The following is a 14,946-nucleotide window of genomic DNA, read 5'->3' on the forward strand; positions in this document are numbered from 1 at the left end:
CACCCAGTCCTAGCAGCTGCTTGAATAGATATTTTATAAACCAGTATGTCCTTTTGTAGTCGTTTAGTTGGATTTTTATAATAAACTACAAATCCCAGCACTACCATAACTTATTTTTCTGTACGGACACGTCACCCTACGTCACTACCGCACCTGCGCGGCCATCTTGGACTACTCGCTAGCAACGGACACTGAACAGCAGAGAAAAAGGAGTTAATTACACCTTAACGTGACAAAACAGGGATATGTCCGCTAGAATCAAGGATATATGAAACAGACCAAACACAGAGGAACGACCAGGGGACGATAACGGAGACGGTACAGCAGCCATCTAAGTGCCTCGGATACCCAGACCTTCAAGTCATCTTTTTTGCCGGAGTAGGAAGGAAGAGTCGAGTCACCGACAGAAAAACATCCAGAGTGAAACCATGAATCCTGAATAGTGAGTTATACATTAAACTGCTCCACTGCAAAGCGGCCTGTGTCGTGTTCAGTGAAAAACTAGAATTGTATGTTAGCTGGTTTATGGGATAACCTTATGTAAATAATGCTAGGCTAACTGTCGTTAAATTTATTGGCAAATATAAGCTAGCTGGCGATCTGGTGAACAGGGCGCGGACAGCTCCTTTAATGTGTCGGGTTTTCTCTGAACGTCAGCTGACACTTCGCTCGTGCCTCGTCGTGTCGGCGGTGACACGCGACCTTTCACGGGACAAACAAAACGAACAATCCGGTGTTAAACCGGAGGAAGACGGATCATGTGATGAAACGCTGCCGTAGATTAGACTGGAAACGGACAGCGTTAGCTTAACAGTAACAGTACATGAAGTAGTGACATAACAGATGAGAGATGTCTCTGACCTGTAGCCTCGATAAACAGCCTCAGCCTGCTGTTTTTTTGTCTTATAGGCGTGTGCATTTAAGTTGTCCTCCTTATGGGCACAGTTGCATAATATACATACATAATTTAGTCCACACGACAGTTCACTAAATGCACCATTATTGTAACATATCTGTTTTTATTTTTGTAACATTTCAGTTTTTCGAGCAAGGAGTACTATTTTCATTATTTGTCGATTTATCTAACAGCAATGAATATTTGTAACTGTGTGGTTGGAGCCGGATTTAAACATGTCACCAACCCGATTGCTGTTGTACCTGCTGCGTAATTTCACAAATAAAATGCCCACATTGACTCCTCTCCATTGCGGAGCGTGTCGGGGCTAAAGACAAGTGATACGACAGGTAGCAGGTGTGTGACGGCCGACCAGCAGCCCTGAAATGAGAGGACACCGTCACCCGAATCCCCTCTGTCAGTGCTGAGAAGCACAACACATCCTTCAGGAACCCGGTCTAACTAGCTCAGCTAACACCCCACACCCTTAGCAGACAGTTTTATTTCCCTGTGTTTACACACACTGGATGATCTTGTCTCTGGTTAAATATGCCTTAATATTACCTACCATTACACATAGACATAGTAAATACACCTGACTGGGGCAAGTTATCCACCATGTATTGTTAGTTTCACCATTTACAATATGTTTACATTTACTATATATATATATACATACACACACTATTAGATATTACTAATAATATTATCTTTTTACTTCACCCTTAAATTGATAAGGACATTACCTTCCCCCCACCCCCACCCCCCTGATGGTTCACTTGGCCTTGTTAAAAATCTGCACCTGGACCACAATCTGGTTTTGAAATCCCTTTATTAACCAATAATTAACTTACATCTATAGACTTGATATCTTGAAAAAGTGACTCACATGACCTATTTCAATAACATTCATAACTGCCGTTTTGTTATAAATGTACAGTCTTGGTAGACAGTCAAACAACTGAAGGCTTTTGACTGATCTATATATCATTTATTAATCATACTTACAAAAGCAGTCATGATTCAGATTATCAGGTGATATTTGATCAGAGAGAAAAAAACAGATTTATCATTTGATGGTAAATTGTAAGGCATTTTCCAAACCCTGCTCCTTATACATGATGAATCTCTAACAGCTCTCACCAGTGTTTTATTATTGTATTAGTATTGCTCTGCTTATTGACTTTTAGGACCAAAATGTGTCTGTAGCACCAACTACTAGACGTCAGCTTCAGATGGTCACATTCATAATTTTGTTGACATACTCTTTGATTCGATGCTCCAGATTCAAATAAAAAATTTGCCATTTAATTTGGGCAAACTAATAAATTTCCTGGGGCATTGTTTAACATTGGAGGTCTTTGGCTTCTTTGGGTATATGAAAAACTGTTTTTGTAGAAAAACCTGACCATCTTCCTCAAAGTAAGGTGCCAGAAAAAGTTAACTTTTTTCTTCACAACCGAACTCGGTTTTGGCACTTGTACTGAAAGGTTTCTATGATACAGAGCTCCTCTTACCTGTCAGTAATGTTGCCACAGTGACTGCTGTTAGCAGGCAGGTTCAGTTTAACTTCCTGTCTCCTAGCACTTAGTTTAAGAACATATTAGACATAAGATGGTCTTTGGACCCTCAGCATCAGGCCACATCAACATGAGCTGTAAGCTGTAGCCGTTTGGAAATGTGACCTGGGCTGATTGCAACAGTGCTACTGCAACGTTAGTGATATATTGTCAGTTGATTGGGTGTCAGGCTGTGATACACACCATGTCTCAGTTTCCTATGACACAAGAATAGCCCTGGCATTGGGTAATACTCTACAGCTGTCTGTGCTGTGTACGAACTTCTTGTGAAGTTGTTTTCTGCTCAGTGATTGGGTGGAGGGTGTTTTTTATTATTTCAGAGAACCTGTAAGTATCAGTAGTGGGCATCAGTCCTCAACAGAAAAACATGTTTATATTCCTCAAGTGTTGTTTGGCTGGAGCTCAGGTATGGGCACTAAAATCAAAAAGACCTAATCAGCAGGTTAATCAGGGCCTGATTAACCTGCTGCCGGGCCCCAGGGCACAAATCAGCTGCTTGGCCTGTATTAACCCCTTCTAACCCTCCCACTTTTCTTATGCTGGAACATTTTCTCTATGGTCATATATTGAATCACAAATTAAGCATGAAACTTCATTATTGACCTGCAAACAATAATAGGAAAAATATATATAGTCAGGCTCCACTTGCCAGCCTTTTCTGGAGCTTTCAACCACAACTGAGCTAACTGCAGCTGATGATGAGGACAATGTGATACAGTTGAAAGCTCCAGAAGAAATTATGAACAGGATTTTAGGTAATATATTCAGTTAAATTACACTTATTAATTAACACTCACTAAGTCTGAAGCTTCTGAGTCAGTATTGAATATTTTTCTTATTGATAACAAAAACACCCAAACAGAATATATGCTACTGTCTGATTCCTCTGAGCTACAGAGCTCCATTGTTTCCCAACATCCATTGAAAACACATCAGTGAACACACATTGTAGTTTATTTAGACTCAGTCCCACACACACCATTCTGCTGCCCCAAGTACTCACTAGAGCACCAAATGTGGATTAATCCACAGCTGAAAATAGTCCCAACAAATGCTCTATGTCCTCCTGTTTGAGTGATGTTTTCTAAAAACTTCAGTGAGCAGCAGTTTTAGGAAAATAATGAGTCTTTTTATTCCTCTGTACTGGTGACAGTCAGAGCCGGAGCATCATTTTTTTCAGGTTCTCCATCTGTCAGTCCCATTCTCATGAACCCCCTGATGGAACTTCTTCAAATTTGGCACAAACATTCACTTAGATTTTGCTGGTCAAAGGTCAAGGTCACGGTGACCTTACAAAGAACTCTCAAATTCATTAACTAATTTTGACACAATTTAAGTCGAAGTTCTAGGGATAAGGTCAAAGGTCAACTTCACTGTGATATCTTATGTTCACCAAAGACTGACAATTCACCATGTGAAATAATTTAACACACCATCTTTGCAGTATCGCTATTTTTTGTTTTTAAATATCTATCGTACATATTATACTATTATTTATCTATGTTAAGTATTTTATACATCATTTTGCAGTTTTCTTTCTTGTTCTGTCCACTTGTTGCTGTAATACTACAAATTTCCCCACTGTAGGACTAATAAAAGAATATATTTTCTTATCTTATCTTATCTTATCTTGTCTCATCTTATCTCATTTTATCTTATCTTATCTTATCTTATCTCATCTTATGTAAAAACACTGTTTTTACATCTTACATCTTATTCAACACTGTAACTCAGGAAGGACAGGTTGTGACCATATTTCCTGACACTTAGCTGGTTGGTGGAGGAAAATAACCATGAGATGGTGATTCTAGTTTAAAAAAATGAAACTACATATCTGTGAGGTGTTTTTAAGGATTCATGTCTTAGGTAGGAGCCAATGAAAGTGGGGCCTGTTGCCACAGACAGGACAGGGAAGTCAAATACAGAGAGATGAATTAACACATTGTTAATGACAATAAGAAACCAAACCAAACATTTGAGACATGGCTTATTGTGTCAGATGGAAAAACATGTTTATACTTAGTGTAAAGTATAGTTTAGGTTCTGTACCAGTCTTTGTGTCAGACAGTCAGATTGTGTTACTTTAATCAGCTCCTCCCTGTTCTGACCTGCATTGTTTCTGTTTCAGTGACTATCTGTTCAAGCTCCTGCTCATCGGAGACTCTGGAGTAGGAAAGTCCTGTCTTCTGCTCCGTTTTGCAGTAAGTAGTTTCTCCATCACTATTGGTCTCTGAGTGTCTCTGTTCCAGCTGACGCGTCTGATGTGTCCTCTCACTGCTGACCTGACCCCGTCCTGTCCCCCCTTCTCTGCTCACAGGACGACACCTACACAGAGAGCTACATCAGCACCATCGGAGTGGATTTCAAGATCCGCACCATTGAGCTGGACGGCAAGACCATCAAACTGCAGATTGTGAGAGCACACACACACACACACACACACACACACACACACACACACACACACACACACACACACACACACACACACACACACACACACACACACACACAAAACCCTCTCTGTAACCCTCACCTGAGCCAGGGCTTAGATCCAACCATTGTTATCAAAACACATGAGAGAGTGTGTGTGTGTGTGTGTGTGTGAGTGTGATTATGTATTCAGAGCAAGCTGTAATTGGAGCCTGTTTTTAGTTAAGGGAACAGAGGGAACAGACTGTGCCACCTCAAAGACATATAGTCTGAAGCAGATGCAGCTCTGCCTCCATACATACACTCAGAGTAAACAGCACAGTCCACAGTGTACTCCTGTCTAAACACACCTGGAGATAAACGAAGGTACTGTAAGTGTACTTGTACTTGTTGTAATTGTGCAGCCATTTAGCTCTTTGTCATTGCAGCAATATAACAACCATTCCCCTGGATCTTCCCACAGCCACAACCTTTAAGATCCTTTAAGTCTTTGGTATCAGGTTTGTCCTTGTGTTTCAACTGTATTTACAAACTGGGACATTATAGGCTTATGTCATTAAAAGGCAACAGTGGGACCAGCTGTACTATGACACATCTCTAACTCATTTTTTATACACTGTTTGTAGGCTTAATTCAGTTCAATTCAGCTTTCTTTATATAGCACCAAATCATAACAGACATGATCTTAAGGTGACAGTGAGAGGAAAAACTCTTCTTTACCATGAAGAAACAGCAGCCTCCAATGGTTGGGCTGAGAGGAGAAAGAGGGGGGAGAAGGGGGAGGGAGAGATACCAGGAACCACTGTATGTTCTGTTGTATTCAAGCACTGTCGGACTGGTTGCAATGATAGCAGCTACAGCTGCGTGCTTGCGTATCTGCAGGAGAAATTCAAGTTTAAAATCTTTTTCACACATACACAAACTTTCTCCTGCAGATTTATTTTACAGGTTTTAAAAAGGTTCACATTCATGAACATCACTTTACAAACTCAGAATCTTTTTGACCCTAGTCTGAGCCCATATGGTTGTTGACACTCCCATGAATTCAGGCTGAGCAGTGATGGCTGGAAGACACTACAAAAGCATCCATGTCTTTCACAGACACAGAAATAGATTAATAATGATGCTGTTAGGATTTGGCACATACCTGAAGCCTCACAGTCAACTGCCAACCACATCAAAGTTTATTTATTCTTTGTCATAAAAGCCTGAAATAGAAAACTGATAATTCCCACAAGAAGCTGGTTGGCAGATTCTGGCCAAACAAACAAAGAATGGCTGCAAACAAAAACGCAGAGGGTGAAACGAACTGTTCAGCTTCTACATTAACACAGTACATTCAACTTAATGTTCATTTCTAACTTCATCACTTTGCAGCTTTCTGCTCCTCTTTTCTACTCCTCTAATTATTTCCCACCGCTTCTGTTATTAAGGTAACATCAACAGCCCCAAAAACTTTTCACATTAAAAGCCTCCCAGAAGCTTTTCTGATTGCATTAATGAACTGAAAAGTTTTGGCTCATCTTGATCTTATTCCTGAAGAGAAATAAAAGTGGAAATGAGACACAGGTTTTCATAAATTGATATTTTAAATTGAATTTTAAATTTTAAATTTGAAGTTGTCAGACTTTTAGTCCAGATCTTCTTTCTCTTCCAGGCTTCTCAAACCTGAACCCGACCTGGTTTGTCTCAGAGCAGAAGATACTAAAACAACTTAACCAGCTGAACTTAACCTAAAAAATATTTCTTAATCTCTAAATATGCATCTAATGTCACTACGAGAAAAGAAAGATGACTGTGATGAAATAGTTGATGAACAGACTTCTAATGTTTTAATGCCTTCTGTCTTCCCCTCCCTTTGTGTCTGTGTGTGTGCGTGTGCGTGTGCGTGTGCGTGTGTGTGTGTGTGTGTGTGTGTCTCAGTGGGACACCTGTGGTCAAGAAAGGTTTCGTACCATCACCTCCAGTTACTACCGTGGAGCCCACGGCATCATAGTTGTATATGATGTGACAGATCAGGTGAGTCACGTTTTGATCACATGGTTTTGTGTCGTTACTTTTCTGAATATAAAGTCTGTTCAACCTTGTTCTGGTTTAAACCTTACTCTGAGCAGTTTGATTCACACTGAGTCCGTGGTGCCTCAGAGGAAAGTGACACAGTGAAGTTCATCTTAATAAAGTGTTGTAGTGACCTCAGTGTGAACCAGTAATGAGATCAGAGACTGCAGGTGGTCTGACAGTAGCTCCACACCTGCGGTAGAGGAGAGGCCCTGGAGGCCCACTTAATTTTTTTTACTTGTTTTGTTTTCAATAAAGCCTCACAGCTGTTTGATTAAACACAAAAAGACACACTATTTCAACACAAGTGTGTTTCATCCTAATATCAGTTTATAGATGATCTGCGTGTAACATATAGAGCCAATTTCGGATGAATATATTCATCTGTATATGACCTCAGCTTCAAATAAAGAAAATAGTTTTCAAACTTCACCTTTTAAAGTTATTAGTTACTAATTTGAAAGAATAGAATTAATGATCTTATCAGATTTTTTTATTTTCGACATAATGAAAACAAAGCCTTATAATCAACTGTAAACTTCTGCCTCAGAAATGACCAGAGCTGAATCTCTATATTGACAGTGTGAACAAACAGTGACCAGTGGAGCAGTGAGAGTATTTACTGCAGGGCTGCAGGGTTGGATTTCATCCGTTTTAATAATGTTTCATTGTATTTCAGAGGAATTCTTCTGCCTGGTCACAGAGGGGTTTAAACACTTTGTAAACTGTGCTGAGCTCCAGTGTTTAGTGTCATGCTGATGTTGTTGTCTTTGTGCAGGAGTCCTACAACAACGTGAAGCAGTGGCTTCAGGAAATCGACCGCTATGCCAGCGAAAACGTCAACAAGCTGCTGGTGGGAAACAAGTGCGACCTGACCACCAAGAAGGTGGTGGACTACACAACAGCCAAGGTATGGCTGCTGTTGAGAAGCTCATTTGACATAATTCCTTTAATTAATGTTTATTATAACAAATGAATGATGAGAAATTCATAATGACCTGTACCTCAGATTATAGACATAACAAATAAAGTCCAGTGCTTAATGAAGACCAAGAGCAGGTAACAAACAGGGAGGCTGGTGGTGGAACTACTTGTACTATAATGGCTCACTGGGTCAAGTCACTATAACATCATCAGTACAACAACAGTCATGCCATACTTTTTATTTTATTTTTTTTTATTTCTGTAAACTGATCATCAATGAAACACTTCCTGTCTGACAGTAGCTCAACAGTGACTAAAACTGTTCAGTTCAAACTAGAGCTGCACTAGTATAATCAAAGTCACAATATGTCCAAGTGCAATATCCAAATCACAGGAGCTGCAATGTTTTTGATGAAGGTAAAATGTGTTATAACATTGTTGTGCTTTGTTAACACCACAAGTGTTTTGGTGCTACAGAGACGCCTCGGCCTACAAATGATATTCTCAGATGTAAAGGAACATGATTGTTTTGGTATAAGAGATGATGGTGATGATTGATGATGATCAGAAGAATGATTTTTTCCATATCGTGCAGCTCTAGTTCAAACTGTGTTTCTGGATGAGAAGAGAAACTAAGAGCAGCAGAGAGGTGAAAAGCCTCTCTCTGATAGACAGGCCATCACATTCACATCCATGTGAATAAAGGCCTCAGCCACTATCTGTGAATTTAGGGTTATACTGGTAAATTTAAATGGTGGAGAGAATGTTTTACACTTAAAAAGTGGCTGTTAATGTTGGGTACAAACTGAAGCAGTTCAGTGTTTTGGGGGCACTCTGACTGTTTGGAACATGTTGAGTCTATAAATATGCACCTGAGAAGTGTATAGTGCTGCAGGAGCAGTGTAAGTACATAAAACTGTCCCCATTGTAATGCATTGTAACTGAAGTGAATTTAGCTGCTTTCTAAAGATAAAGTCACACAGAAGCTTCAGGCTCTGATACCTGAAGACAAAGATTATTGGTGTGGTGTCACTCTGGGCTTGATTTTCACAGTCCAAAGCGCATGGTCTAAAGCTGATGATGCAAGTACGTTCAGAACGTGTCCATCTCATTTTTGCTATTTTGACGGTGGAAAAAACAGTTGCTGCTCCAGGAGCATGGTTCAAACGGATTGTACTTAGTCATTTAATTATTCATGGGAGTGTTTTACATGCAATTAACCAATCATGGTGCCATCTCCCATTCCCTTTAAAATCCAGGTGCACTTGCACCATGGCGGATTGCTGTTCTAACAGCACAGTGTTTCACACAGGATCAGAGAGTACTTGTGGTGAGTTGATTACATATTGGCTTTCCCCCAGTGGAGGGGCCACATCCTTCAGAGGACGTGGTCTACGAAGGTGTTGACTGGTCCATGCATGATTTCCGCTTTGTGTCACCAAGCTGTGCCCTCCGTTGCAGTTGTGCTGCAAAGCGCGGCTCCTGTTGCCTAGCAACCTCGACACGCAACACCTAACTTTTTGTCACAGAAACGTAAGGTTTTAGGGTCATCGGTTTTAACAGTTGTACTTTTAGCTGTTGACCTGAGCTGAAACACAATACTTACGTTCAACAGTGTGATCCTCAGGCTCTCTGTCTGTGTTGTTTGCTTTCATTACTGGCGCGCAATGAATCTTGGGATAGGTTTGACCACGAAGGATCCACCTGTTGGATCCCTCATTGCCCAAGAAAAGGAAGATGGATCGCATTTGAAGGAGCCTGTGAAATGGGACAGTGTTAGCCATGCCTCTGAAGGATGACGCCCCTGAATTGGGACACAGCTAATGTCACTGACCAGTGCACCCGGCCTGAGACAGGCAGCAGCTCTGTGCACTCTGAGGGGCAAAAAAGGGCTGAGTGAATCAACGCGCCGCACACAGCTCCACAAAGAATTAATACCACAAATCATAATGTTAGACATCTTTTATGTTTATTATGAGATGTGCGAATACATTTTTGGTGTAATATGAAACTGTGGTGGACAAATTTAGTCTGTGTGATGAATGGGAAACACTGTGGCTCACTTTGCTTGGGTTTAACAGCAGCCTACCTATGTAGGAACATGTTACTCTAACAATGCACCTTAAGATAACTGAACCACTGACTTCAGACCAGATTTTTGTTGGTCAATCACTTTCTGCTTCCTCAAGATGAGAATGCGCCTGACCTAACCTCATTTTAAGACCAGCACGCCCATGGGTGCACAGATGGGCGCAAATGTGTTTGGAATTTAAACAACGTGGGCGCTGGAAGGGAAAATGACAACTGTGTCCGTCTGAAACTAGCAAAGACACTTGTGTTGCGCTTTGTGCTGGGTGTTAGATAGAACCCAAAGTCTTATTCTACATGTTTCTATATTTTTGTTTTCTCTCAATACTTCTTGACTCCCCTCCTCCGTCTGTGGCCCAGTGGCTCTGACAGGACAAACATTAAAACATGGCTCAGATACAGTGTTAATGGTTCATCTGTTGGTTGATCCACTTTGATGCTGTGTGTGTGTGTGTGTGAAACTGCAGTGGTGTGTGTGGTGATACATCGCTCCTCGCTACCTCTCCAACTGTGAGTTCGTATAGACACTTCACCTCACTTGTGTGTTGTGATGCGTGTGTTGCTGTGTGTGTTGTGTGCGAGTGTGCACCTGATGTGTGTGTGTGTGTGTGTGTCTGTGTGTCTGTGTGTATGTGTGTGTGTGATTGTGTGTCTGTGTGTATGTCTGTGTGTGATTGTTTGTCTGTGTGTATGTCTGTGTGTGATTGTGTGTGTGTGTCTGTGTGTGTGTTCATGATAATGACATGTCATCCAGTGTGGCTCAGTGGTGTGAGGTGTGTGATGTTTGTTCCTCTCGTCTGGCAGGAGTTTGCTGACTCCTTGGCGATCCCGTTCCTGGAGACGAGCGCCAAGAACGCCACCAACGTGGAGCAGGCCTTCATGACCATGGCTGCAGAGATCAAGAAGCGCATGGGCCCCGGGGCCACGGCCGGCGGCGACAAGCCCAACTTAAAAATCGAGAGCACCCCCGTCAGGCAGTCTGGAGGGGGCTGCTGTTAAAGGACCCCCGTGCCTCCACCACCCTGACCATCACCTCCACTACCTTCACACTGACATCTCCCGTTCTTCTCCTTCTGTGCCCCCCACCTCCTCACCATCATCCCACCATTCTGCCATAACACCCTGTAACCCAGCTCTCTGGCCCCCACCCCCTCTGTCCCCCTGCCTGGCAAACAGGAGTAAACTGTAAGAGTATTAAGATCAGACCTGCACACCACTCACCAAACACCAGAGAAGAGGAAAGGCAGCCAGTGTGTGAGGGAGACCCCCAGAGGACAGAGAGAAAACACATGGGGGGGGGTGGGGGGGTGGCATTGATCTAGAGTTGAAGATGAAGTTTAGAGCTTATCTGTACACACACACACACACACACACAGACACACAGTAGGAGGTGTTCCTGTGTTCCTGAATAGCAGCAGCCTCTGACTCTGACTCATCGTTGCCATTTATTGATGAGGATCCAGGGGAAGCCTGTTCACTGAGCCTCCTCTTCCTCCACCTGTCCTCTTCCTCAGCTCCATCCTTTCTCTCTTCAGGTGCGTTCAGACACAAAATGAAGCAAAATTTTACCCTCATTTGTTTAAATGTAATCGATTCACCCCAAACAGCTGTACAGATGTTAGCTCAGAGTTGCTTCCTTCCAGTTTCTCTCACCTCTGTATGTTTATTATGCGCTTACTTGTCTCTCCATTGACTTTGTATGTAACTACACAACTCTGACTTTTGCATCATACTCTGTCTGAACACACCTTTAAGTTCTCATCACGCTTCAAACAAACCAGGTCTCTCCGTGTCATCATCGTCACGGTGCTGGTCTTGGTCACAGAAGTGGGGAATGAAAAAACACCAAAGTACAAATGATTTCAGACTTTACTCTGAGCAGTTTGAGTCACACTGAGGTCCGTGGTGCTTCAGAGGAAAGTGACACAGTGAACTTAATCTTAATAAAGTGTTGTAGTGACCTCAGTGTGAACCAGTAATGAGATCAGAGACTGCAGGTGGTCTGACAGTAGCTCCACACCTGAGGTAGAAGAGAGGCGCTGGAGGCCCACTTAATTCCACATGTGAACGTTAGAGCTTGGGTGAGGAGGAGGGGGAGGAGAGAACTGTAACATATACCGTTTTTTCATATGTAAGAGAAAGAAATGTGACAAAATGCTGTAACATTTAGCACCGTGACCTTCTGGATGACACTAAATATTACAGTCAGAGGGCAGATAGCTCCAGATGTGGTGGTGGTGGAGGGAGGGAGGGAGATTGGGGAGGGGGGTGGGGGGTGGGGGGTCTCTTAGTTAGACACTCTGACAAACAGAAGCAATTGGTAATATCCTGCATTGATCTTACAATTACTGTTTTATTATTGTTGTAGTTTTATTGTTTTTTATTTTCCATTGATGCTTCTGACGGAGACGACAGGACGTCGTTTCGCTCTTGCTTGTTTGCAGATGAAGCTGGGGTGGAGATGTGGTGTGGGTGTGTCTGTTGGCTGAGGAGGCGGGGTCTTAACAAAAGCTGCTGTTCCTTCCCTGAGGTCGACCTGTCTGTCAAACACAGTTGTTTCCTTTTGGTTCACACCTGTCTCCTCTGCTTCCTCGTGCTCCAGTTTGTGCCTCTTGTTTCGTTTTACTCTGATTCTTAAGGCCTCAGTTTACTTCAAATGAACTGGGTCATACAAAATGTCAAGTGTGTCCACCTGCTCTGAAGGGCCACAAAAAGCCTGTTGTCATGGCGAGGGGCTACATGAAGCAGACATGTCCCGGTGAAGTAAAGAGGGTTTCAGATCCACCAGACACTTTGTTTGAAGCAAACTGAAGCCTTTAAATTCAGCCGAGGATGTTGTTTAACAGAGGAAATATCCATGATCTATACACAGACATGGACACTGGACGACCTCACCTGTCCTCTGAGAACTCACAGGTGTGTCTAGGTGTGATGAAGGAGCATTTTCAGGTTGTTAAAGTATGTATTTCAGCACAAAACATTTTTGACGTCCGATTTTCAACCAGCACAGACGTGCTGATAAAGTCTGTAAAATGTGGCAGAAAGCTCTGGCAGAGGATAGTAAGTGGACCTTGAGTTAAGATGTTTTTTTATTACCTGACACTACAGACACATGTTGGTCAGAACCAGGAAGTCCAGTAACAAACTGGGGCTGGTAGTTTCTCCTCTCTGCTGTACGAGACGGTTACGTGAATGGATTTGTCTGTTTGCCCTGACTGCAACTGGTTGGCATAGTAACGCTGAAATCAGAGACAGGTATGAGGCTGTTTACATGGCTCTCTGCCTCAGAGTGGGGTGAGGTCTCGGTGCTGTTCCAGGGTCTCTACACTTCTGTATGTGAAGCCTTATTAACCTGAGATGCAACTTTTGACCCAGTGTGAAGAAGATCTGGAAACTGTGTTGTTGTTGTTGTTGTTGTTGTTGTTGTAGGAAGCTGGTGACACTTTAAACTGTACTAGAGAGGCATCAGAGCTTTTTGAAGACGTCTCTCTCTCAGTTCTGTGGTGTAGTTGTTCAAAGCAGGGAGTCAGTTTGATCATGTGTGTTGTGTTTAGTGGCGCCTGGAGGTTCAGGGACTGACTGGTCCTGGTTTGCTGACCGGATATGAACTCCCTGCTCCCCCCGCCAGCAGACCATGTCACCGCAGCTCCATGACTTCCTTCAGACCCTTTCTGATGGGCCCCTCCACTCGGGCTCTGTTCCCTCTCCTTGACCTTGTCAGTGTTTCAGGTACGACGCTGCCTCGGGTCGCGATGATGCGTCACAAAGAAAATGTAGCTGCAAAAAAATGCAAGTTCAGCCTCATCATCATCATCATCATCCTCATCATCGTCATCATCATCATCTCTGCTCAGTCAGCGCTTCAGTGATCAGAGCGGAGCTCAGATGTGACGCCTCTGATCGTGTCAGTGTCGGTTTACACGTATATTTTTAGATTTGTCGAGCTGAACTGGAATGCTGTAGTTTGCTGAGCAGGAATCTCACATTAAGGGGGAGGGAAGGAAGCAGCAGTGTGTGTGTGTGTGTGTGTGGGTGTTTGTGTGTTTGTGTGTGTGCGCAGAGTGGGGAGGGGTCGTGTGTAACATTCCCCAGCTTTTCGGACACGTGTTGGTCTCCCGGCATCACGCCAGTCTCACTTGAGTAGATGCAGAACAAGCAAATTAAGTCTCACACACACGCACACACACACACACACACATACACATATATATATACTGGACATTTTGATGACTGATTTCCTTTTTTTTAATCTTTCTTTCAACGAGTCTTGATGTTCTACTGATTTTACTGTGCTCATTGAATACTCTACTGTGTTGTTTGGTCTGGGGGAGTATGAGGGGACACTGGGTGGGGTGGGGTGGGGGTAGGGGGACCTTGGGGTGAGGCTTTTGCTTCTGAATGTGATTCTGATGAAACAATGCTTGACTTTTTTTCTTCTGTTCTCTTTTTGTATTGGTTTGGGTTTGTATGTCATTTGCACACCTGTTCATCGCTGTTTATTGGCTCAATAAAGACACTCACCAGGTGTTTGTTAATAAAAAGCACTGGGCGGGAACTTCCTGTCACTCACCTTCTGTCTTCTTTCTGTTCGGCTTGTTCTGCTTGGCGCTGTCTCCCTGCTTAGTTTGATCATGTTTTTTTTTCTGTAAATACTATAAATATATATATATATAATAAAATGATGAAAAACATCAACGTCAACATGAGAGCTGCTGTGGTATTTTTACTCACCTGTACCTGAGAGCTGAGGGAGGGGGCACTGACCCCTTATTATCCCACAGTGTCTAAAGTAATGCAACATTCCTGAACTGGTACAATGTGTTTTACCATCAATAACCTCTAAAAAAAGATCTTGAATATATTATTGCAACAATAATTTTTACTTTACACAAAGGCAATGTCTTTGATGTAATTTAAAAAATTTATATCTCGGGAAAAGTAAAAATAAAATCTCAAATTGTAGCCGCA

At 42.5% G+C, this 14,946-nt stretch overlaps 1 protein-coding gene across 1 annotated transcript; it reads left to right on the forward strand.

Moving 5' to 3' along the window:
- The first annotated feature begins 164 nt into the window (after positions 1 to 164).
- Positions 165 to 12,210, forward strand: LOC111223566 (ras-related protein Rab-1B). Its single transcript, XM_022747755.1, has 6 exons — positions 165 to 442; positions 4,604 to 4,676; positions 4,793 to 4,888; positions 6,832 to 6,927; positions 7,745 to 7,876; positions 10,783 to 12,210. Exons 1-6 carry the CDS (start codon positions 429 to 431, stop codon positions 10,975 to 10,977), a joined length of 606 nt encoding a protein of 201 aa, XP_022603476.1. The 5' UTR covers positions 165 to 428; the 3' UTR covers positions 10,978 to 12,210.
- Positions 12,211 to 14,946: the final 2,736 nt, after the last annotated feature.

This window comes from Seriola dumerili, unplaced genomic scaffold (genome assembly GCF_002260705.1).
Source record: "Seriola dumerili isolate Sdu_G_001 unplaced genomic scaffold, Sdu_1.0 BDQW01000111.1, whole genome shotgun sequence".
In the NCBI taxonomy this organism is placed as follows: Eukaryota; Metazoa; Chordata; class Actinopteri; order Carangiformes; family Carangidae; genus Seriola; species Seriola dumerili.

Excerpts from the sequence above, each read along its gene's own strand:
- LOC111223566 (XM_022747755.1), top strand. Across the intron at positions 6,928-7,744 it reads TATATGATGTGACAGATCAG|GAGTCCTACAACAACGTGAA; the intron begins GTGAGTCACGTT and ends GTCTTTGTGCAG. Across the intron at positions 7,877-10,782 it reads TGGACTACACAACAGCCAAG|GAGTTTGCTGACTCCTTGGC; the intron begins GTATGGCTGCTG and ends CTCGTCTGGCAG.